At 43.9% G+C, this 24,979-nt stretch overlaps 1 protein-coding gene across 1 annotated transcript in view; it reads right to left on the bottom strand.

The window, feature by feature from the left end:
- Nucleotides 1–24,979, bottom strand: part of AQR (aquarius intron-binding spliceosomal factor) — a 211,628-nt gene that overhangs the window by 142,073 nt on the left and 44,576 nt on the right. Inside the window, exons 9-14 of the mRNA XM_030214054.1 lie at nucleotides 24,337–24,413; nucleotides 11,247–11,311; nucleotides 8,611–8,727; nucleotides 5,129–5,242; nucleotides 3,487–3,590; nucleotides 763–865 (exon numbers count right to left, since the gene is read on the bottom strand). Of these exons, the coding sequence (XP_030069914.1) occupies nucleotides 763–865; nucleotides 3,487–3,590; nucleotides 5,129–5,242; nucleotides 8,611–8,727; nucleotides 11,247–11,311; nucleotides 24,337–24,413 (580 nt within the window). The remainder of the gene's footprint in view (nucleotides 1–762; nucleotides 866–3,486; nucleotides 3,591–5,128; nucleotides 5,243–8,610; nucleotides 8,728–11,246; nucleotides 11,312–24,336; nucleotides 24,414–24,979) is intronic.

Genomic DNA, 24,979 nt, shown 5'->3' with positions numbered 1-24,979 from the left:
CGGTCCGGGGAGCGATTCTTCGCGCCCTCGCCCTCCGACGCCATAGGCCACGTGGAGATCAATCGGGGAACCCCCTGCCCGCTATAAAAAGGTAAAAATTACCTGCTTCTCACTCCGAGCTGTAACGACCTGGTGTCCCAGTGAGTAGCTGCAATAAACATTTAAATAAACGTCGAAATAAACGCCCTTAAGGACGTTCAAAATTTTTTTTTTTTTTTTTTTAACGGAGCCAGCGGGAGGGGGGAGAAAAGGAGGGACCTGGCGCCACCAGGTTTGCACTTGCTCAAGAAGAGCCCTCAACCCCAGGCACTCAACAAAACCTAAAAATTAGGCTTGGAGGCCTAGCCAGAGCTGCTGCTGTGTGTGACCACCACCTACTGAGATAGAGAACATACTGAGGAGTTTCCGGCAGCACATGACCACATATAGGGAGGCAAAAGGATTGCTCTCTATCTCCACCTGCTGGTAGATGGACACAACCCACCAGTCTATGGATTGATCAGCATGATGATATGGAACTTCTTTGTTCTGATTAGTCATTTAATCACATGAAACAACAACAACATGCTACAAAACACAGATACGTTTCCTAAACCAAAACATAGTCACACATGCAGAGGGTGGAAAAGTCACAATCATATCACACAGCAGTTATCCTGAGTCTAGTTGTAAGTTAGCAGCGACACTAATTTGCTCAGTGGAAAACAAGAGCAGGTTAAGCATACATAGGAATGTGGCACATTCGGTTTGATTTTTCCTTACCAGCAGTTTTAGAAGAAACTCCTTCTCATAGGTGGTATTTTCTCCTATAGGCAAGGAAGGCAATAAACAGAGGTAGGATGCCACCTGGTGTAGTGTGTTGGGACTGCAAAGAAAAACAGAGAATCATCTAGTCCAATTTTCTGCCTTCACAGTACTAAAGCATCCCAGAAGAACATTTTTCTAACCTGCTCTTAAATGCCTTCAATGGCAGAGATTTCACCAACTTTGTCAGGTGAATCTCTCCTAGTGATTAACTGCTTTAATACCACCTTGCACAACAAGGTATAACAAGTAAACAAATCAAATCAGATCAATTACTCTCAAAGTCAGAAAGCTTTTCTTAGTATGTTCAACTTTATTCTCCTCTGTTGCAATTTAAGCCCATTATTTCTCATCATATACCCAACCCCCCCTCCCTTTTTGTATCTGTAGACTGCTGCCGAGTCACACCTTACTGAGCCTTCTTTCTTTCTAGCCAAACACACAAACACAATACTTCCTCCTATCCTTAAAGTTCATTCTATCCAGGTTTCTAACCATTTCAATTACGCTATACTTTCTTCAATTTTTTTCACATTTTAATCACATGAATTATTTTAATGAAATATGGAATCCAACCATAGACACCAGGCTTAAGATGCTTAGAAGCTGATCTGGAGCCGTACGCATCGGAATGGGTGGCCTCAACCCAAACCAGACCCTTGCCAAGCCAACATTTCTTTTCAGCTCTAGTCTCTGTCAATCCCCCAGTATCAAGCTCTTCTCTCTGCCCTATTCCTTGTTTCTCCAACTTACCCAGCACTTCTAAATTTCCTGCACAGCAACAGAACCTTGTTTTTTTTAGTTCCTGCCACTGCATGCTGCGTGACTGTAGAAATCAGAGAGGAAGTACGTCCCGTATGGTACAGAAAGTACTTGCTCTGATTTCTGCTGCACAGTACCAGTGGCCAGAGTTGATATAGGACAGGCAGAGCAGTGGGAACTCATTTCAAATCTTGTTTCCAGACTGCATCATATAACTGCACATATGAGGTTGACAAGGCCATTTGTTGACTGCCCTGTTTAAGATGCCAGTGTTTAATCATAAAGAAGTGGACCCTGTGTAGAATGCTGCATACAAATCTGGACACCTCGTAGGGCAGACTGGATGGACCATGCATGTCTGTTGACATTTAGTATGTTAAAATGCATTTAGTCTCTTTGCTATAACCTTGTCCTGAGTGCCTTTTTTTTATCAATCTAAGGAGGGATTTGTGGGGATAGCTGGGAGTCAAGACAAGAGAAAGACTGAAAGGGACAGGGGCAGTAGGGATGGGGAGAAAGACAGACTCGTAGGGATAAAATACTACTACTGCTTATCATTTTGATAGCGCTACTATACGAACGCAGCACTGTACACATTAACATGAAGAGACAGTCTCTGCTTGACACAGCTTACAATCTAATCAGGATAAACAGGACAAAGAAGGGAAATAGGGGGAGGAGATGAGGGTCCCTAAATATTATGGATGCTGATAAGGGGTATGCACAGATAAAGATTAGCAACCCCTAATCTTAGCCTATTGGCTAATGACCTCACAAGAACAGTTTTTTCTTGGGGGGGGGGGGGGGGGGGGGGGGGGCTTGCTTGTAAAGTTCTCTACTGTTCTCCTGTAACAGCACAAAAAAAACCATACTACAAAAGTCATATGCTATGACTACATAAATCCAGGTGTAATACATGTGTTGTAATACCAAAATCAGTAAAACCATACTGTTATGAAGGATGAATCACTTCCCCCAAACTCTGATATTCTTCCTTTACCCTTTCACATCTTCAGATTCTCCTGATAGGGATCTACTAACACAAAGGACTGCCATGCATGCCCAGTAACACAGTAGTTTATTCCTTGTACAAACAGGATTCCTGATATACTGATTTCTGTGATACAACTAAAATGGTTTACATACTACATATAGGTACTTTCTCTGTCCCTAGTGGACTCACAATCTAATTTTTGTACCTGAGGCAATAGCGGTTTAAGTGACTTGCCCAGGATCACACGGAGCCTAATTGAGAATCAAACCTGGTTCCCCCAGTTCTCTGCCCAGTCATTTAAAACGAATTGGAGAAAATATTTCTTCACTCAACGAGTAATTAAACTCTGGAATTCGTTTCCATAGAATGTGGTAAAAGCAATTAGCTTAGCAGGGTTTAAGTTACTCCTCCAATCCATTCCTGCCCCTAGTTCCTGCCCCTGGTACAAGCTCAGGCTGACAGAATTGCTGTATTACTGCACGCAGTAAAAAAGACATACTTTTTTCTTACAGTCAAAGTACAGCTCCTAAAGCAGCTCTGAGGAAACAGTTCTCAGGAAGAAAGCAGAGTACTGTATGTCATACACTACCATCCTGAATGAGTCTGGTGAGGAAGAAGTGAGAAGAGGCTCCAAAAGCAGAGAGATAAACACTGACAGCTAAAATGGCTGCTACTTGATCTGAGGGAAAGCAGAAAGAAGATGTACTCTGGTTCATAATAAGAGCCAGAGGGGGAAGGAATAATGAGACAGAGTGGCTTTGTGAGGGGACAGCTATAGAAAACCAATGAAGGAAAAGAAAAGAACATGAAAAGAGAACAGAAGCACTCAAGAAAACATCAAGTTAGCAAAGACCATTACATTTCTAATTTAAAAAAGTGTTATATAATCAGCCATTCACCAGGGCAAGGGAAGAAATATTTTGTACCTGAGAGGTCCAAAGCACTTCAGCAGCGATTCCTGAGTGTCCACAGCTGCCACGTTGGAAAGTGCAAAATTATAGAGTTCTGGGAAATGCGCAAAAGCTGCTCTCTGAAAAACCAAACACCAAGTCACCATCCATGAAGCCTCAGATCAGTCACTTCTACAGAGTCACAATGTCACCACATGAGAAGTCTCAAAGCAATCATACGAGAAACCACTTCATCACCTGAGGGGCCTCAAATCAGTTACTTACATAAAGACATGTTACCATCTGAAGTCGCAGATTAATCACTTATACAGGCATCACATCAGCTTATAGATAAACAATGTGTCATCAAGTGTCACACCCAAGGATCCTCAGATCAATCCTCATTCTTACCAAAATCCCCCTTTATTGTGATACTGGATAGCTATACTGTTTCAGACCTTTTTTCATATACATGTGTCTGTACAGTGTTCTTAATATCTCTTTGTATTCTAGATATTAACAAAGATGCAATGTTGATCTCCTATTGGTTGTCCTAGTGAAGCATGCTAACTCCCCGCTCTTGGTATCTATAGCCAACCTGTTAATCTTGAACTTGATAAATTCTCCTTCCCTCAACAGCCTTCTCCCTGCTTAAATTTGTCTTTTAGGAGCCTATTCAGTAAGTTATGCTACCATTTAGCACAGAAGTTTACCCTTGATTTTCTTATGCTAATTTTCCTGCAATGAAGGAAAAGGTATTAGAATAGGAAAATCAGGGTAAAACCCCTGCACTAAAGGGTAACACAGTGGGCATGCAAATTGCTGCATGTAATACTCTTCTCAATGTTCAAAAATGCACTAAATCTTAACAGTCTTTTTACTCTTTTGTAGCACTGAATCTTTACAGCAGCTCAGGATGGCATAATGATGCAGCATGGGTACAAAGGGAACACCTGAGGTGAAATGCCTCTAAATATATCCCTGCTAGACCAAGGTCCCTATACTCCTCAAACCCCTACCCAAAGGTTTCTCTGGTAGTCCAAATGGCTCTGATCCCCGAGTGCTCACCCCCCCTGCTTCAAAGATTAGTTTGGTGGTCCCCTAGCACCTCTCCCCCGCTCCCTCAAACCCATAAAAAATGCCCTTGGGTGTCTGTGGACCTCCCAATGGGTAGGAGAATCAGAAGCTAGGGACCACTTCGGATTTTTTGTGATATCTCTGGGGGAGAGGATCAGTGGTCTGGGGCCCATCTGACCATCGGGGAATTTTTTTCAGGGTGGGTACAGAGGAAGAGATCTGGGGAGGCCAGTCTGTTTTATTCCCTTTTCTGGCACTACATGAGCCAATCTCTGCTAATGCTCTGGGAGATATTTACTTCCTATGCAGCAAATACCTTATATTACCGCCATGGTATGCATGAATTTTCTAAAAGAGCACAGTTTTTAACACTGTGGTAAATTTGCATGCCACTAGTTTACTGCATTAGGAGTAAAAAAACATAACAAAACATGCGTACTCCAACACTGTTTGCAGAAGCAGAGTTCAGCATTCTAACTGCACTGAGGCCCTGGTAGCCTTGGATGGCTCTCCCTGTTGCAAGCCCTGGCTCTACCTCATTCTTTCGGTCAACTCTTCAGAAGCTCTAAAAAGCCTTTCCCAAACAGACATACTGTCTTACCTGTAAAGAAGTAATTCTGTCATAGTGAATCGTGGTCATCTCATTCTCAGTCAAAGCATTTCCTGTCTGGTCATTAATTTCAAAACCCGTGTAGAATTTTAGCATTTCTAAAAGCTGAGAGCAGAGTACAAAGGATTAGAATATGCATTAACAAGAGATGAAATCTACTGGAAATGCTGCTACCGATCGGTGGTTGAGATAATACACACTGCAGATCCCCATCTATCTTGGTTATTTAAACTGGACAAATTGTGGGAGACTTCAACCAGGTGATGGATGGGCAATTGGATCGGTCGGCGCCTTCAGCGGGGATGGCACTGGGTAGGGGTAAGGGCATACAACACTTGTGCAGGGCGCTGAACTTAGTTGACCCATGGCGCTTGGTCAATCCTACTGCGCGCGATTATACCCACCTCTCCCAAGCGCACGGCACGTGGTCTAGGTGAGACTATATTTTAGCTGAGAGTACGCTTTTCCCACAGATCGTGAAAGCAGAGGTGAGACCAATGGAGATTTCAGATCACGCTATGATATGGGTGGATAGACTTAGAGGAAACCAGTGGAAATTCCCATCCCATTTAGTAGGGGATGTACATTTTCAAGAACATCTTAGACAGAAATGGCAGTTGTTTGCGGACACCAACGTGCAGCATGAGGATGAGGCCCTTCTCTATTGGGAAACGTCAAAAGCAGTTATGAGGGGGGAGGTCATTTCCTAAATGTGTGCCCAGGCAAAGAGGTTAGCACAGGGTATTGTCCAGCTGGAGCATAAATTTAAGACAGCAAAACGTAAACATTTAGCGGCCCCCTCACTTAGGAGTAGGGAAGAGATGGTGTCGACGCTCGCGGCACTGAATTCTCTCATCCACGAGCGCACTAAAAAACAGCTGTTTCACCGATCATTCACCTTCCATAGATTTGGCAACAAATCAGGGAAATTGCTGGCAAGAGTAGTAAGGAACAGGGGGGGTAATAGGTTTGTCCCATCTTTGATAAAGCCAGATGGCTCGCGTGAAGCCCGGCCTGAGGGGATAGTACAGATTCTACATGATTTTTATGCATCCCTTTATAGCAACACAGGCGAGCGGAGTGGACCCGCTTTGGTAGACTATTTAGAAGACTCGGGTATCCCACGATTAACAGCGGAGGTAATAGATCAGTTGAACTCCCCTTTGAGAGCTAAGGAAATTCAGAAAGTGATCAAAGCGCTGAAAATGGGTACGGCCCCGGGCCCAGATGGGTACACGACAGAATATTATCAGTGTATGTTGCCACAACTATGTGGCACCCTGGTTTCCTTTCTTGACGCCTCGGTGGAGGGAGGTGGGTTCCCACGGAACTCCAATGAGGCGTGGATTACACTGATACCAAAACCGGGGAAAGACCCAGAACGTCCGGAGTCATACAGACCGATCTCTCTCCTTAACGTGGATCTCAAAATCTTAGCTAGGGTGTTAGCGGAGAGGCTAAGGCCACATATGACCACATTGGTGGGAGAGGGACAGGTGGGATTCGTGAGGGGCAGGCATTCCTCTATTAATGTCCGCAAAGTTTGCATGGCTGTGGCCTATAGTCAACTGTCACAAGAACCCTTGCTTTTGGTGAGCCTCGACGCCGAAAAGGCGTTTGACAAAGTGCGCTGGGATTACTTGTTTGGAGTTCTCGACTACGTGGGCTTAAAGGGCTGGTTTGCGCACGCGATTGCGGCCCTGTATTTACGCCCCCAGGCCGCTATATTAGTAAATGGAACTCGTTCCGCCACGTTCCTGATAGCGAGGGGGACGAGGCAGGGGTGTCCACTCTCACCGTTGTTGTTTTTGCTCTATCTGGAACCTCTATTGCGCACGATTCAAAGAGACCCTGAGATTGCGGGAGTTGAGATGCCCTCCCTTCCAGTGAAAACTTTGGCATTTGCAGACGATATTCTGCTGACCTTGACACGCCCCTGCTGGTCGTTGACGCACCTCCTGGATACTATAGGAGAATTTAGCTTCTTTTTGGGGTTTACCCTTAATCTACAGAAGTCAGTGGCGTTTCCAGTGCAGAGCTTGATTAGGGAGACATGGGAGGGAGAGTTTCCCCCTTACGTGGTCTACGGGGCCCTTAAAATACCTGGGAGTACTAATCCCTGCTGATTTATCGGATCTGTACGACGTGAATATTGAACCGCTTCGGCAAAGTACACGGCACGCACTGCGGGGTTGGCACTCGCTTCCGTTGTCCCTCTCAGGAAGAATTGCACTCTATAACAAGATATTGGTGCCTAAGTGGACTTATGTGTTACAAATGGTGCCGCTGTGCCTGTCGCAGAAAGATGACCAATGGGTGACACGGTTGGTAGCGAGGTTCATATGACAGGGTAAGAAATCGCGAATGCGAGCGTCTCAACTCTTTTTACCGAGATCGGGGGGGGGGGGGGGGGGGGGGGGTGGGGGGGGGGTTGGGGCTGTTGAGTATCAGACTCCTTTCAATTGCCAGTAACATGCGTTACCTCACGGATTGGTTCCGGGGATCGTCCTACTTCTCATGCACGGGGGCAGAGATGAGGTTGTTTGCCCCAGAGCACTTTAGTGCCTGGTTGCACGCGGCGTCGGGGAAGCTGCGGACGCCTCCGGCTTATGCACCACTACTTATGCCTATGAGGAAAGCATGGCGGTGGGTCTGTAGGTTTTATGGCCTATCCGCAGAATCCTCTCCGTTGCTGCCAATCCAGGGTAACAGAGACTTCATGCCTGGCTCCACCCTCAGCAGATTTTGCCATGTGGGGGTACAAAAAATTTACAGTATTTATACCAGCTATATAATGAGGATGGCACACTAAAATCTCAGGTGAAACTGCAGTTGGAGTATGGGATTAAATTTCTTTTCTATGTTCCAGCTGCGCCATTATCTAAGATCCCTGCCGGCCCCCACTATGACAGCACAGGTGTGGGAACAATTAGTCACTATATTGGGGTTAGACGCACAATTAAGGGTTCCACTCAAATACTATCATGCTTCCCTGCGGGAAGTCTGGTCCCCTTTCTGGGACTCATTGACTGCAGTAGCGCGTAGTAGAATTTTGAATTCTTAAGTGCGACATAGGGGGGAGGGGATCTGGAGGGGGGTGGGGGGAGTTGAGTCGTTCAAGGGGATGGGGAGGAAGGCAGGAGGGGGGGGGGAAGTAAAAACGTAATTGTACTGAGTTGTATTCTACCAACATGACATGACTTTAGTGGTGTATGGAGCGTTTTTACAAGGACAACATTGTGTTTGTTTATTTTTGCACCAATAAAAAATATTTAAACATAAACTGGACAAATTGCTTGGACAGTGTACTGAAAAATGTTAACAAATGGTCCAATCCTTAGGAAAGCATACTTGGATGCAAAAATTCTAGCTAGCAGAATCACCATCTCCACTGGACAATGAACAAGAAGGATTCCTATTATTATAATTTCCTGCAGATACAGCAGGTTCAGGCTGACATTGCTAGCACTCACCTGGCAGAACAGATGCCCTTCCTTCTCTTGCTGGGCTAAGTTGGACAGGTAGCAGTGAACCACTAGGTGGGAATCATCCAGTACTGTGTTAAACCAGCGCCGTGTTGGAAGCAAGGCCTACAATGCATACAATACAGAATCTTAAGACAGGCAGCTAAGGAATGACCAGCCCTGGGAATGATATATATTTACAGTTCCACAAAGACAGCATTTTCTGTTTTAGTTACAACAAATGAAGAGTAGAAGCACAACCCGGCAACACACATTCAATTGTTTGAAGTACTATACTCAAACAACTAAACAACTAATTTGAGGTTGCCAAAATGAACGGAAAAGTGAATAATATTAGAAGCCCTATCAGAAATGCAGGCAACTATACAACTGGGACTGTCAGGAAGGTTGCAAAGATGACAGAAAACTAGCAGCTGTGTTTGTTTGGACGGCTGCCAGGGCCGGCTCAGCCTATGAACCAGGTGAGGCTCTGGTTCAGGGCACTAAACACCTGAGCCCATGTCGTCATCCATTCCAAAGAACATAAGGCAGTGAGCAGCTCCAGCTCAGCTCTTTTCGCCTCTTACCTCCTCCCACTGTGGAAGAAATCAGGACAGGCATGGGCAGCAGCGAATCAGCTCTCACACTCTTCCATTCCAGCGCTGAGCTTCCCCTGCAAGGGGGAAGTAAACTGTGGCACAGCGGATTACTTCCTCCTCCTCCTGTACCAGCTTAGATCAGACTGTTTATATGAACCGCGATCCCACGGTTCAAATAAACAAACAATCTGGTCTAAGCCGTACAGGAGGAGAACGTGACTCGCTGTGCCACAGTTTACTTCCTCCTTGCCGGGGGAGGGAAGAGAGAATGAGAGCTGAGCTGCTGCCGTGGCTGAAAACAAAAAGGGGACAGAGAAAAAGTGAGCGTGCAGTGGGGGATTGGGGGTGAAGGTAAAGGGTGAATCATGTGCCACTGGGGGAGGGATTGGGCAGACTAAAGGGTGAATCATGTGCCATGGTGGGGGGAGGGATTGGGCAGACTAAAGGGGGTAAATCATGTGCCATGGGGGGGGGGGGAGGCATTGGGGGCAGAGTAAAGGGGGTGAATCATGTGCCATAAGGGGGGATTGGGGGCAGAGTAAAGGGATGAATGTACCATAGAAATGAGAGGAGCAAGCTGAAGGCTGGCCATAGGGGATAGGGTGCTGAGAAAGATACATTGATAGCTGGGGAGGAGAGGGGTAAAGAGGAAGAGAGAGAGAGACACACACACACCATCTGCCTCTCTTACTCTATTCAGTATTCCATATAATTTGACTCCTTCTGCCAGAGAAGATCCAACAGGATGAAATGTTCCAATTTTTTTCTGATTTTATTTATATGTAGTTTGCTCAGCTCCTATCCCCAGACTGGCCCCAATGTAAGGGGCAGGGCAGAGGTGGAAGTTGGTCTGGTGTGCCTATGACCTTCTGCTGTCTTCCTAATAAAATGCACTAATTAATTGTTGCAAAACACAGTGAACCCTGGAAAGGGGATTTTTAGCAGTATATAAGTTCTAATTTGAATTGAATCTCTTGAGCCAGCCTTGCCGACTGCAAGTACAGGAACAGCTAGAAGTCCTAGAAGAAACAACGGCTCTCAAGTAAGTGGTCTAACTGGCAAGCTATGTGGGGACCTAGGAGGCCAGATGTAAGAACAGTGACCATGCTGATATCGGGAGTTACTGAGCAAGGACTATGGAGTATGAACTACAATGGGGATCTTCATGCTCATCGACCTAAAACAGGAGGCTATAAATGAGAAAGATGGAAAAAATATATATACCTTACAAGTGGCAAAAAGGGTGTCAGCTAGCATATATCCTTGAGGTATGAACAGGAATAACTAGGCAGATTAGATGGGGTGACTAGTCTTTCTGACATCATATTCTATGTTACCATGTTATGTACTGCTTCAAAAATAATCTGAGACCTGTATTTGTTTGGTTGTTTACATAGAAACATAGAAATATAGAACATGATAGCGAATAAGAGACCATGAGGTGTGTTTTCAAAGCACTTAGACTTACAGTTACATATTAACCTATAGAACTTTGTTAGTCTAAGTGCTTTGAAAATGAGCCCCTATATTGCATATATATAGTCTGCCCATGTACATCAGCTACTCAATTTTACAATTCCTTTCCTTCAGAAATCTTCTGTGCTTGTCCCATACTTTTATGGATCCAGATGCTTCATCATCTCTACCGCCTACACTATTCCATCAATCCATTACTCTTGCCTGGGTTGGCATTTGTAGTAATTTTACCTTAGCAGTACAAGATTTTGTTCAGCAAGGCTGGCACTGTAGTAGCTGAGACTACACAAAAGTTTGAGTTTCTGCCAGGTACTTGTGACCTGGATCGGTCACTACTGGAAACAGGATACTAGGCTAGATGGACCATTGGTCTGACCTAGTATAGCTATTCTTATGTTCTTATGTATATGTAGCATTGTACGATGAAGCAACATAAAATTTAAAAGACAAGCACCAAAGAATCCTTCAAAGAAGGCAACTCTACATTAGCAGTGGTAAAGCATTGTAACCTTCCATATCATCAGATGAGGACTGGTCATAACAGACAAATCTATTTCAATCAAATCTTACCTCAAGATCGATCATGAACTCTATGAACCGCTCACAGTAGTGTACCTGATCCATACAAACAGCACCTGAGGAAAGAAACAAACCATAAATACAATCAGAAAAAGAATTCAATACTTTACACATACACCGATACAAATAATGGGAATTGAGCTTTAAGATGACAAATAATAAAAGAAGCAATGTGAAATCAAAGATCAAGCATTTATTTCAGTAGGACTTAGCACAGTAGAGACCCAGATTATTTGAATTTAAAGCACTATTCGGCCAAATACGAATAATGTATTCAGGGCCGAATAGAATGAAATACAAATGTTCAGTACAGCCCTAGTATAATCAACATTTATGTGCTCATGGTGGCTTACAACAAAAACATACATAACCAGTTTTACACAAAAATCACTAAGGAGGTCTTTTACTAAGGTGTGCTACCGTTTTTAGCTTGCGCTAAAAATTGGCTGGCACTAAACGCTGAGATGCCCATAGGAATATAATGGGCTTCTCAGTATTTAGCGCCAGCTGATTTTTAGTGTGAGCTAAAAACGCTAGCGCAACTTACTAAAAGATCCCTTAAATGCACGTCTTGTATAAATGTCAAGGTGGATTATGGATAATAAGTGGATTATGGATGAAACAGCTGCAATATGGCTTATGGTTGTTGACCCGTCTCCACCCTGACACCGTTGCTGATAGGTCAGCAACTTGTCCTTACTTTCTCAAGATCTTGGGATTCATTTTGGATTCCTGTCTTGTGAAATCTTGAATTAGATCCATCCAACCCTACTTGAATACTAAATCTCTGAGTATTCTGATTCATGCCCTTGTCTTCTTGTGTTTAGATTACTGTAACGCACTATATAACATTTCACACTCCTCTCTTGAAAGAGACTTCACAAACCACTTGCGCCATGCGGCTCAAGTATATGCAGAGCTCGATTGCCATGCAGGGGAGAGAAGCAGTTTGAGGCAGACCTGAGGAATGGAAAAAATATTAGAGGTATAAAATCCTGGGTGCCAGGATGAAATATCTAGGCGCCATGGTGACCTGGCACCCGGGATTTGTCAAGCCCTGGTCTAATGCATCTTGATTTCCTTGTACAATAAGGTTTTTCTTGTAAACTTTTATGATTTAAAACTAATAAAATTTGACTGATCAAAAATTTAATCTATGTGCAGGGAAACTGAAGAACAAGTTTTGTGGTAAGAGACCACCCAAAACAACAATTAAAAGTGTGTACAGGTATGCACTCTGCAATGATCAGAATAGGTTACTGTACACTAAAAATCTAAAAAAGGATGGATTTGTCTGTGTTATTCAGCAGCAACGTTTTGGATTAGTAATATACTGAGGAAACCATTGGTCTGTATTAGTAAACCATTCATCTTTTTCAGATAAAAATCTCACAATAGCATACAGTCAGGACATACATATAAAGGTACATTTAAGTAGAGCAGAACTGAAAGAGAAAAGTGGGAGGAGATTAATTGGGTTATTTTAAATATAGCACTATATATATATCTATATCTATATATATAAAAATCTATTTAAGGTATAATAGCTTCAGATAGTTGTAACTAAGCATACAAGCAAATTCTAATACAACTATTATTATTTATAAATCTTTATTTCATTATTACATATTATTACAAATTCTTATTATTGTTCATTATTTATAAAAACAATAATTTATTGTTATAGATAATAATTTATTTATATAGATATAGATATAGATATGATATGTTAGGTGACAGTATAAGGAATACAACAACATTTATCAAAATTATATTTAGAACATCTTTTTCTCTTTTTTTGAGCTTAAATATTTTATTGAACTTTTATTTTTCAAATAAACACACGCACAAAGGCACAACAAGCCATAAAAGCAAATCACAATGGAGCAAGCCCCCTAGATCTCCCCTCCGGAATGAAGCTGGCAAAAATACCTCCAGCTGCTCTCTACAAAGAGACATCAGATATTCCATCAAAGAAACATAACGCAGTCTCTGGTACCATCTAGTGGTCAAAAAAGGTAAATATGATTTCCAGTCCACAGTGAAAGCATGCAAACAACAGGAGTACCAATAACACAGACTAATCAAGATCATCAGGGTACATATTCAATAAACAAAGCTCTGGAGAAAACCACCAAGGTAATGCTAGTCATCTTTTGATACTCTGACTGGATACAAGACCAAAAAAGTACAGGCCCACTACATATGAAATGTAGTACACTTCCTCCCACAATTCCTCCAACACAGGGAACTGCCCCACAACCCCCACTTATATGACAAACAAGGACTAACAACCAGTGCATAAGCAACTTGAAATTACTTTCTTTCAACTTAACTGATACAGAAAAAGTATGACTATGACCCAATCTGCGAACCCACTGAGAATCCTCACAAACCACCCCAATCCCTCATTCCCACTGAAGCATATGCCCTGTCTTCTGGAAGTCCTATCCCAAAAAGGATTTAATACAGGCTATAAATCAATCCCAGAGAGACATGAGTCTGAAGTCATAAGTCCTCCAACAGGCACCTTGGCCTATGCACCACAGTCCTCATGAGAAGAGATTATAAATAGTGGCAAGCCCATAGATATAGGAAAAAGTCCTCCTTTGGTAAACAGTATAGCTCACACAAACTTCATCATAAAGTTGGGAGACAAAAATTAAACCCCTATTCATCCACCCCAACAAATGAGGATGACAGCGAGCTGTTCCCTCGCCCAACAAATATGCTATAGGTTGAGGCTAAGAGCTCCAGCTAGGGCTATAAAGATGCCGAAGAACCAAGCGCCAAGTCGAAATGATATGAAACAGAAACAGATCCAGTGCTGAGAGACCTGTCCCCAGTCTCCCAGAGTCCCATATCCATCCCCAGATAAAAGACTGGAAATAAACTCTGCTCTATTTGCACATAAGGCTTCAGGATCCTCCCCCCCTCCACGCCAATCCCACACACGACAAAACTGAGCTACTAAATAATAAGACTGCAGGTCAGGCATCCCCACACCCCCCAGGCTCTTCACTTGAATAAGGGTCCACCTTGCCACCCTCAGATGCCGCCCATTCCAGACAAACTGAGACAAAAGCCTTTGCCACTGGTTAAGCAAACTATTCGGGAGAAAGAGAGGCAAAACCAGAAATAAATACAAGAATCGGGGTAAGACATTCATTTTCAAGATAGTAAATCTACCCATCCATGAATAGAATCCATGATTCCACTCACGAAGATCAATTTGAATCTGGTGGATCAAGGGGTGCATAATTGGCTGCAAAAAGGCCAGCAGCCTCAGCAGTGACTCATACCCCCATATACTTAAGATAATGGTTCACCCACTTAAAAGGAAAGTGAGCCTTAAAATGAGCCAACACTGAAATCATGAGGTTCAACACCTCCATCTTGTCAAGATTAGCTTTAAAACCCAAAACCTCAAGATCACGTGATGCTCTGAGCAGGTGCAGACGTGTCTTTACTCTGCTCTTGGTGCCCTGGGTTCTTTCCACCTCCATCCATCGCTTCTTTCATAGATCTGTTGAGTATTCACCTCGGCTGACACAACTTAGCACATGGACAAATATTTGGCTAAACTTAGCGATCAAATGGCTGGAAAACCGCTGGGAAAAGGGAATGACAAGAACAAGGCTGTAGATGACAAGATGGCAGACAGCAAACAAGAAAATAGTAGAGCAATGGAAACTCTTTTGAACACCAGCTGTGAGAGTTTCCATTGCTCTACTCTTTTCTTGTTTGGTGCCTTCCTTCCAGTGGAGCATTTTGCCTTTTGTTTGTGACTAAGATGGCAGACAGTCCAGGTATTGCAGTATCACTGTTTACTACCGCAGCACTGGTGGATCTTACCTCTGCAGTTATTGCAGCTTTGGAGTCTAGACTTTCCTAGCTATCAACTCAGCTTTCTTCGAAGATGGAGCATCTGGAATATTTATATACAGAAATTGCTTCAGGGGCTATGGATCTGGAGTCTCGCGTATCTTCTGCGGTAAATACACTGCAGGGGCTCCAGGATCAGTTGAATGAGTTTTCCAGTCTCTCTCAATTAGAAAACAAGATCGCAGAGAGACAATCATCACTTTCTAGGATTTACTACTACTACTACTTAACATTTCTAAAGCGCTGCCAGGGTTACGCAGCGCTGTACAATTTTAACACAGAAGGACAGTCCCTGCTCAAAGAGCTTACAATCTAATGGACAAGTGTAGAGTCAGTCAAGTAGGGGTAGTCAATTTGGGGCATTCACGATTACATGAAAGGTACAAAGGTATAAAGGTTAGGTGCCGAAAGCAATATTGAAGAGGTGGGCTTTGAGCAATGATTTGAAGACGGGTAAGGAGGGGGCTTGGCGTAGGGGTTCAGGAAGTTTATTCCATGCGTAAGGTGATGCGAGGCAGAATGGGCAGAGCCTGGAATTGACGGTGGTGGAGAAGGGTGTTGAGAGGAGGGATTTGTCCTGTGAGCGGAGGTTACGGGCAGGAATATAAGAGGAGATGAGGCTAGAGAGGTAATGAGGTGCTGCAGACTGAGTGCATTTGTAGGTAAGAAGGAGAAGCTTGAACTGTATGCGGTATCTGATCGGAAGCCAGTGAAGTGACTTGAGGAGAGGGGTGATATGAGTATATCGGTTCAAGCGGAATATAAGGCGTGCAGCAGAGTTCTGAACTGATTGAAGGGGGGATAGATGGTTAAGAGGGAGGCCAGTGAGGAGTAGGTTGCAATAGTCAAGGCGAGAGGTGATGAGAGCGTGGATGAGGGTTCAGGTGGTGTGCTCAGAGAGGAAAGGGCGAATCTTGCTGATATTAAAGAGGAAGAAACGACAGGTCTTGGCTGTTTGTTGGATATGTGCAGAGAAGGAGAGGGAAGAGTCGAAGATGACTCCGAGGTTGCGGGCAGATGAGACGGGGAGGATGAGGGTGTTATCAACTGAGAGCGAGAGCGGAGGAAGAGGAGAAGTGGGTTTTGGTGGAAAGACGATAAGCTCGGTCTTGGCCATGTTCAGTTTCAGGTGGCGGATGAACATCCAAGCAGCAATGTCGGATAAGCAGGCCGACACCTTGGCCTGGGTCTCCACGGTGATGTCTGGTGTGGAGAGATATAGCTGGGTTGGAGAGATATAGCTGGGTGTCATCAGCATAAAGATGATACTGGAATCCATGGGATGAGATCAGTGAGCCCTGGGAAGAGGTGCAGATTGAGAAAAGAAGGGGTCCAAGGACAGATCCCTGGGGAACTCCAACAGAGAGCGGAATGGGGGTGGAGGAGGATCCATGAGAGTGTACTTTGAAGGTGCGGTGGGAGAGATAGGATGAGAACCAGGAGAGCACAGAGCCCTGGAATCCAAATGAGGTCAGTGTGGCAAGAAGCAAGTCATGATTGACAGTGTCGAAGGCGGCGGATACATCGAGGAGGATAAGGATGGAGTAATGGCCTCTGGATTTGGCAAGGAACAGGTCATTACAGACTTTAGAGAGTGCTGTTTCTGTCGAGTGTAGAGGGCGAAAATCAGATTGAAGTGGATCGAGGATGGCCTGAGAGGAGAGGAAATCGAGGCAGCGGCTGTGAACGGCACGCTCAAGTATTTTGGAGAGGAAGGGTAGGAGGGAGATGGGGCGGTAGTTGGAGGGACAGGCCGGGTCAAGTGAAGGTTTTTTGAGGAGAGGTGTGACTACGGCGTGCTTGAAGGTGTCAGGTACAGTTGCAGTGGAGAGAGAGAGGTTGAGGATATGACAGATGGAGGGGGTGACAGTATGAGAGATGGTGTTCAGTAAGTTGGTGGGGATGGGATCCGAGGAACAGGTTGTGCATGTCGAGGAGAAAAGGAGGCGGGCGATTTCCTCCTCGGTGATAACAGGAAAGGAGGAGAAAGAGTTAGTTGGTTGGTTGAGGGAGGGGGCTGAAGAAAGAAGAGGAGGTGGCTTGGTGGTGAATTCAAGGTTGATCTTTCCGGAAACTCTCAAGAGTCAACAGCTACTTTCGATGTTGGAGAGTTGGCTACAACAGAAATTCCCACTGCCGGAGGGTAAAGGCCTTATTCATCTTGATTGTGTGCACAGAAGAGGGAAGTCTCAGGTGAGAGACCAACAACCAAGAATTGCTATTACCAAATTTCATCATTTTCAACAGCATATCGATGTATTGCAGGGGTAGGGGGGAGTCAAGGTCAGAGGCCGGGGTGTGGAATGCTGTCTAGGCTTGTAAACGAATTTTAAAACGAATTTTATTGTTATTGTTATTCAACAGGACTATAATTGGGGGGGAGGGAAAGGTGGGGCACGGGTTGAGGGGGGGGGGGGGGGGGGTTGCTGTTGGTTATTGACTAGCCTGCATTACATGATGCACTATGTATATGGCATTCAATTTGTGTTTGGATTTATACTCTCCTTTGTTACTATATTGGGTACACTGCTGGTGGTTATTACATCCCGAAGTAAGAGACTATTCACATCTCTCTCGTTCGCATGGGTTGTGGTCCACATTGGATTACATATTTGTTGGGTGTCCCGTTCTTGTCAGTTGCGTTGGCGACAATGGGACCAGGCGGTGTCTCAGATCATTCACTGGTGTGGGTAGAGCTGGAGGCACCATCTGGGCATTTACCGGTTGGGGGCTGGTGCTTTCCTGCATACTTACGTCATCACAAGGAGTTTCAAAAATATCTTATAAACAAATGGGGTCAATTTTTACAACATAGTGGAGTCTAATCACGATCAGATCACCCTCTTCTGAAGCACTGCTAAAGCAGTTTTGCGCGACGATATAATTGCCTATACAAGTCTTCATAATAAACGACAAGCAGCCAGTATAGTTAATTTAGAGGCACAGTTGAAATGTGCTAAAATGGCACTGCTTCGTAATCCTACTTCTTCTTTATTGAGGGATAATTATCTTGCCACACAAACAGCTCTCAACACCCTCATCCATGAATATACTACTCAAAGCTCCCTGTATGGGAAAAATAAATATTACAAATATGGGCACAAAATAGGTGAGATGCTGGCCTGGGTAGTGGAGATCTGGGGAGGTTCTAGGGCAGTCCTGGGTCTTCGGACATCAGAAGGCAATGTTACTAATTGTACAGATCAAATTGCCCAGATTTTTAGTATTTCAAGGCACTTTACAAAGAGTGGCCCGCAACTCCGCCCACAGATATATCATCCTTTTTTATTTTATTTTTTGTTACATTTGTACCCCACGCTTTCCCACTCATGGCAGGCTCAATGCGGCAGGCAATGGAGGGTTAAGTGACTTGCCCAGAGTCACAAGGAGCTGCCTGTGCCGGGAATCAAACTCAGTTCCTCAGTTCCCCAGGACCAAAGTCCACCAACCGAACCACTAGGCCACTCCTCCACTCCTCCACTTTTTAGATGTCGCTCAGCTCCCTTCCCTCTTACCAGCAGCGGCCATAGCATTAAACGCCCAAGTATCGGGAAAGGAGATACAGCAAGCGATAAAAGGCCTTAAAGGTTATTTTTGCCCCAGGGAGTGATGGTTTTCTGGGGAATTTTATAAATGTCTTCAAACACAACTTGTTGGCCCCCTACTCTATTACTATAATACGGTGGAAACAGAGGGGCACTTTCTGGTACATGAAGATACTGCCTTTCAACGGTATTCCCCAAACCTCAAAAACCTCGAGAATTGGCAGATTCTTATCGACCAATTTCTCTCATTAATGTAGACATCAAACCTTTGTCAAAAATTTTGGTTAACTGACTGGCGCCCTTTCTACCTCATTTGGTGGGGGTGAGAACAGGTGGTATTTGTTATGGGAAGGCAGTCTGTTCTGAATGTACGTAAAGTATTGCTGGCTATCTCTCACTGTCAAACATAAAAGATACTCGTGATAACCTTAAGCCTTGAAGCGAAAAAGGCTTTTGATCAAGTATGCTGGAGTTTTCTTTTTGCTGTATTATCTTGCTGTGGGTTCCATGGCTGGTTTCTCAGAAAAGCAGAGGCCTTATATTCTTGAATGATGGCTCAAATAATAGTGAATGGGGGGAGAACTTCTTTGTTTCCCATTTCTCGTGGGACGAGGCAGGGATGCCCACTCTTGCCCCTTCTTTTTGTTCTCTCGTTGGAACCTTTTTTGCGTATTTTGAACACTGATCCTCTAATTCCTGGGGTGGGATTGGAGGATGTTCACTTAAGGAATTAGCTTTTGCTGATGACTTGATTCTTCTGTCTGAACTGCAGCAATCTCTTCCCCGCTTACTGCACTTGCTTGAAGATTAAGGAGGGCACTCTGGTTTTATTCTCAACCTCAGTAAATCAAAGGCTCTACCCTTGCTTCAATCAGCACAGCCCCTTTCCTCTGCAGTGGGAGGATCAGACACTCAAATATCTTGGTGTATACATCTTAATGGACCTCTACTCCCTTAATATAGCTCTTCTGTTAACTTCCTCGGGCAGGAAATTACAGCTTTGGAGAGTCTATCCCCTGTCTCTCTGGGGCCGCATAGCTCTATATAACATGGTATTAATGCCCCAATGACTTTACGTATTCCAGATGCTTCCCTTCTGTCTTTGTCATAAGGACAAGATACAGTTTAACCGCAAGTTGCAGAAATGTCTTTGGCAGGGAAAGAGGCCCAGACTATCAATACCTCAAATGAGTATACCAATCTCTCATGGGGGAATGGGCTTATTAAATATCCGATACTTAAATGTAGCCTCTGAAATGCGCCACCTAAATGACTGGTTTCAAGGTACCCAGAACCTTTCTATCACTGACCCTGAGACTCATCTTGTCTCAGGGGTACATTTTAGCTATCTTCTCCACGGCACGGGTGGGATTCCTCCAGGGACTTTTAGGACATACCCTATTTTTAAAAGCAGGAAGGCCAGTGTGGAGATGGGTTTGCAAGCATTACCATTTTGTACCCCACGAGACACTGTTCATGCCCATACATCATAACCCTTCTTTCCCTCCAGGGCACCACAGTAGTGTGTTTGATCAATGGCAAAGAAAAGGGATAACATATTTATTACAGATCATGACTGAGGATGGGTACATAAGACCATCTGAGGACCCACAGCATGAATATGACCTTTGGCCTTGCATTACTTTGCTTATCTCCAGTTGAGGCACTATGTTCATTCATTAGCTTGGGAAAATCAAACAGAAGACGTCCAGGAGATCACCTCAGAGGCATACACCTTGGGGTCACTACAATCAGTACCTTTAACATTCGTCAACGCTATTTACAAGATACAACTGCATTTGTGAATTATGGTAAGCTAGCAGATGCTTGCACCCAAGCGCTTCCATTTCAGTTACAATCATCCAAGCTTTAGGCCTTTATTCTTTCTATTCCCAAGTGCATACCTAATGTTCTTCTATGTGAACGTCTCTACAAATTTGCTCTTCAGCTTAATTTTTCTCCACATCGTGCTGCTCGGGCTGGACTAGACACAACCGGACATTGTCCGAAATGTGAACTTCCTGAAGCTTCTTTAGGCTATATGTTTTGGTCCTGCCTGACTGTGCAATGGTTTTGGAGTGAAGTGCTTAATGGATTTCACAGATTATGGTATTTAACTGTTCAATGCTTGCCAGCTCTGTTGTTTGATGAATATATATTTGATGGCACTGTATCACAGAGATGTAGAGATTATCTGTGCCTGGTGATTTTGATGGACCTCAAAACCATATTATTTGCATGGCTGCCCCCAGGGGTGACTTCATGACAGCGCTGGCGCTTCTACATGACTTCTCAACTATGAATAGATAGATTCCAGGTGCATGACTTTTCTGATGCATTAGGTAAATGTTTTTGTAAGGTCTGGCACCCCTTTTTGCAGACTTTTGCACCTCAGGCAAGAAGTCACTTGCTCAATTGTTAATTGTTCATTTTTTCTAGGTCTAAATACGTGCTTATCAGTCACCTTTATTGTTATTTAACAGGACTATAATTGGGGGGGAGGGAAAGGTGGGGCACGGGTTGAGGGGGGTTGCTGTTGGTTATTGACTTGCCTGTGTTACGTGATACGCTATGTATATGGCTTTCAATTTGTCTTTGGATTTATACTCTCCTTTGTTACTATATTGGGTAAAAATAATAAAAATGATTGAAACAAAAAAAACCCTGAAACCTCCCCATACTCCATCTCCCGAAGAAGCACTGGTAGGGATACTTGTGGAGACGACAGGGATAAAAATCACATAATCTGCAAAGAGTGAGATCTTATGACACACAGAACCTAGAGAAATCCACACAATCCTGAATCATCTGTGCAAAGTGTTCCACTGCAAATGGAAGAGGTATTATGGCCACCCCTGACAGGAGCCTCTGCCTAGCTCAAAATCATTTGAATACCCTACATTAATTTTAATACAAGCCCAGAGATGAGTATAAAGGGCCTGTTACACCATACAAAACACTGGCCCCACTCCTAATTTTTGCAAAACTGCAAATAAGAAAGGCCAGTGCACCTGTCAAATGCCATTTCAGCATCCACTGCTAAAAGCAATACAGGAGTGCTGACAGAGTGCACCCGCCTGCACCATATGTAAGATCCTCTTTACATTATCCCCAGCCTGATCGGGGTGAATAACATCAGGCAAACTAGGGGTCACCCTAGTAGCCAATAACTTAACAATGAGGTCCAGTTGCCTGGAGTATACTGTACTTGTAGCTGTTCTGCCAGTCATGCACACAGTACTCTTACAGAATACGTACTACCCATAGGCACCCCTTATAAGAGGCTTGGGGAGTTGCCCAACCGTGACCTTTCCCTGCTGCCCCCACAAGCTCAGGGCTCCTTCCCTCCCGCTCACAGCTCCACAACCGTCAGCCCTCCTCCTCTCCGTTCCTCCTCCTCCCTCCCCCCCCCACGCGCACGTGTGCGTGTTTTACTTTCCGTGGCAGCGACGTCAGTGAGGAAGAAGGTACTGCGGGGTAGGGAAGAGAGGAAATTTGCTGGATATGGGTGGATGGAGGAGAGGGCAGGGGAGAATGGAGAGTTCCTGGACATGGATGGAGGGGAGGGCAGGGAAGAGAGGAGAATTGCTGGACATGGATGGATGAATGGGGGCAGGGGAGAGAGGAAATTTGCAGGATATGGGTGGATAGAGGAGAGGTCAGGGGAGAATGGAGAGTTCCTGGACATGGATGGAGGGGAAGGGAGGGCAGGGGAGAGAGGAGAATTGCTGGACATGGATGGAGGAGAGGGCAGGGGAGAATGGAGAATTGTTGGACATGGATGGAAGGGAGGTAAGTCAGGAAGGACATGCACATGGATGGAGGGGAGGGAAGGGAGGAGAAATACTGGACATAGATGGAGTGGAGGGCAGGGAAGAGAGGAGAAATGTTGGACAAGAATGGAGGGAAGGAAAGACAAAGGAAGGAGATGCACGGATGAAGTGGAAGGGAGAGAGGAGAAATGCTGGTCATGGATGAAGGAGAGGGAAGACAGAGGAAGTAGATGCACATGGATGGAGGGGAGGAGAGAAATGCTGGATATGGATGGAGGGAAAATTGCTGAATTTAAGGGCTGGATTGGAACACTTTGAGGGCAGATGTTGAAAATGGAGAAAGGATAGGGACAGGGCTACAGATGGTAGACAGGACACATAAGGACACAGAAGGATGGTGGACATGGTGAAAGAAAAAATATCAAATGGAAAGAAGACATTGCATAAAACAGAAGACACTGGGACCAAAGCTAATAGAAAAACTAAATGCTCAGACAGCAAAGGTAGAAAACATTTTCTTATTCAGAATTTATTAATTGGAATATGTCAGCTTTTGGAAATGTGCATCTGTGATATTTTGCATGGAAGTTTCAGTTTTTCTAGTATTGATGCATGCTGAGTCTGACTTCTTGACGTAACTTTCCAGTTCAGTATTTTGCCTTCATATATGTTGTGTCATGTGTTTTTCATGTGTGATCAAGATGCAGTATTCTGCTAGCGTGTAGTATTTGCAGCCCTTTTTGGTTTTTTTTGTTTCACTAGGTTGTGTACTGGTGTTTTAGAGCCTGGTGTAATTATAGTGCTGCCTTTCCACACATAAGGTTGTAGCTTGTCCTGTCCTTGGAATTAGTGCTATTATGGTTTGGTAAGGTTATGAGTGTGTTTTTGCCCAAGTTTGTGTATAGTGTTTTGCAGTGGAGAGATTGTGTGTTGGCCTTACTGAGGTGGCACCAAAACATCAGAAAGGGTGTAGAGCCTAAATCCATGACACACTACCTCTTGAAGGATCTACATATGGTCATTAATAAAAGGAGCTCATTGTGAACACTATCCACCCTAAAAGGGTGTTTTGTGGCTCTACATGAGAATTGTGATATTATGATATCCCATATTGTTGACGATCTGCATTTTCCGTATGGGTGGTATATTGGTGTATTAGGGTCTGCCCAGTGTAATATTTATGGTACAGTAAGATTCTGAGTGTGTTTTTGCACAAAGTTGTGCATAGTGTTTTGCAGTTGAGCGATTGTGGTTAGTATATGCTTTGAGCAACCATTTTATTCTTTGACATATGATACATATCTAATATCTAAATTTAATAAAAGGTATTAATTGTGACTATTTTATTTTTACTTATTTTTTTCCTGTGTGTTGTCTGACAATTATGGATGTAAGCCCCGCCCCTGGCCCCACCCCCTTTAGCCTCCCCAAACAGTTGGGCCACCGACCGCCTATGGTACTACCCCACACAACATAAATCGACATATACTATATGCTTGGTGCTCAAAGGTTACCAAGGCACTGTCCAAGATAAATTCATGGACAGACATAGTAAAGGATACAAGAACAGCAGATAGGTACCTTGTTCTCCTCTATTCAAAAATGAAAGCACGTTAAGTGATGGATCCAAACAAAAAAATAATTAACAAAAAATAAAAAGAATCCAGGACTGCTTTAATTGAGAAGGAAAAAAAAAAATCTAGAAACACCATAAAGCCCAAATGATAAAACTCCCTCACTGAGGTAGAAGCTACCTGCTTGTAAATATACTTGCTTTCTTTCTTTACTGCTACCTTTGGTAATGTTCCAGATGTATCATTACTACATGAAGTACTTTCAAAAAAACAAACAACAACCTAAAGAAAATGCAGATATTACCTGAAGGAGGGATGGCTTTTAGCACAGAAAGAAACTTCTGGATCAAACGAGAGAGAAATCTCCTCTCTTCATAGGCCCTGGGATTAAGACAGTATGGATGTTATTTCTGCATCACAGACAGAATACCTAGAAAGGTTCTTACAAAACACAGGGATTAATGGAAATAAATGACATTCATGTTCTCATGAGACAGTCTTGGCTAGAAGAACTCTGAACAAGTGTGAGCCACTACTGTAACTATGGCTGGGAAAATTAGGTAGCTTCACTAGAACTGGTGTTCTGTCATCAGTAGCTCAGCCCATACTTTCTAGTACAGGGGTAAACACAGTCCTCGAGGGCCAAAACCCAGTTGGGCTTTCAAGATTTCCACAATGAATATGCAAGAGATTGATTTGCATGTACTTCTTCTACTGTATGCAAGTAGATCTCACATATACTCAATTTGGAAATCTTGAAAACCTGAGTTGTGACTATTGAGGACTGTGGTTACCCACCCCTGTTCTAGTATAATAAATTAAAAAACATTTTAAATGGCATCTTTGGGAATACAGCACTATCTGAAATTCATATTCAAAAATTTTAGAGTTTTGTGTTGAAGCTAGTAAATCCACACTTTGGCCCTTGAAGGGAAACCCATCCCTCC

The sequence above is a fragment of the Microcaecilia unicolor genome, chromosome 9, assembly GCF_901765095.1.
Source record: "Microcaecilia unicolor chromosome 9, aMicUni1.1, whole genome shotgun sequence".
In the NCBI taxonomy this organism is placed as follows: Eukaryota; Metazoa; Chordata; class Amphibia; order Gymnophiona; family Siphonopidae; genus Microcaecilia; species Microcaecilia unicolor.
This window is presented reverse-complemented; position numbering and strand designations above follow the sequence as displayed.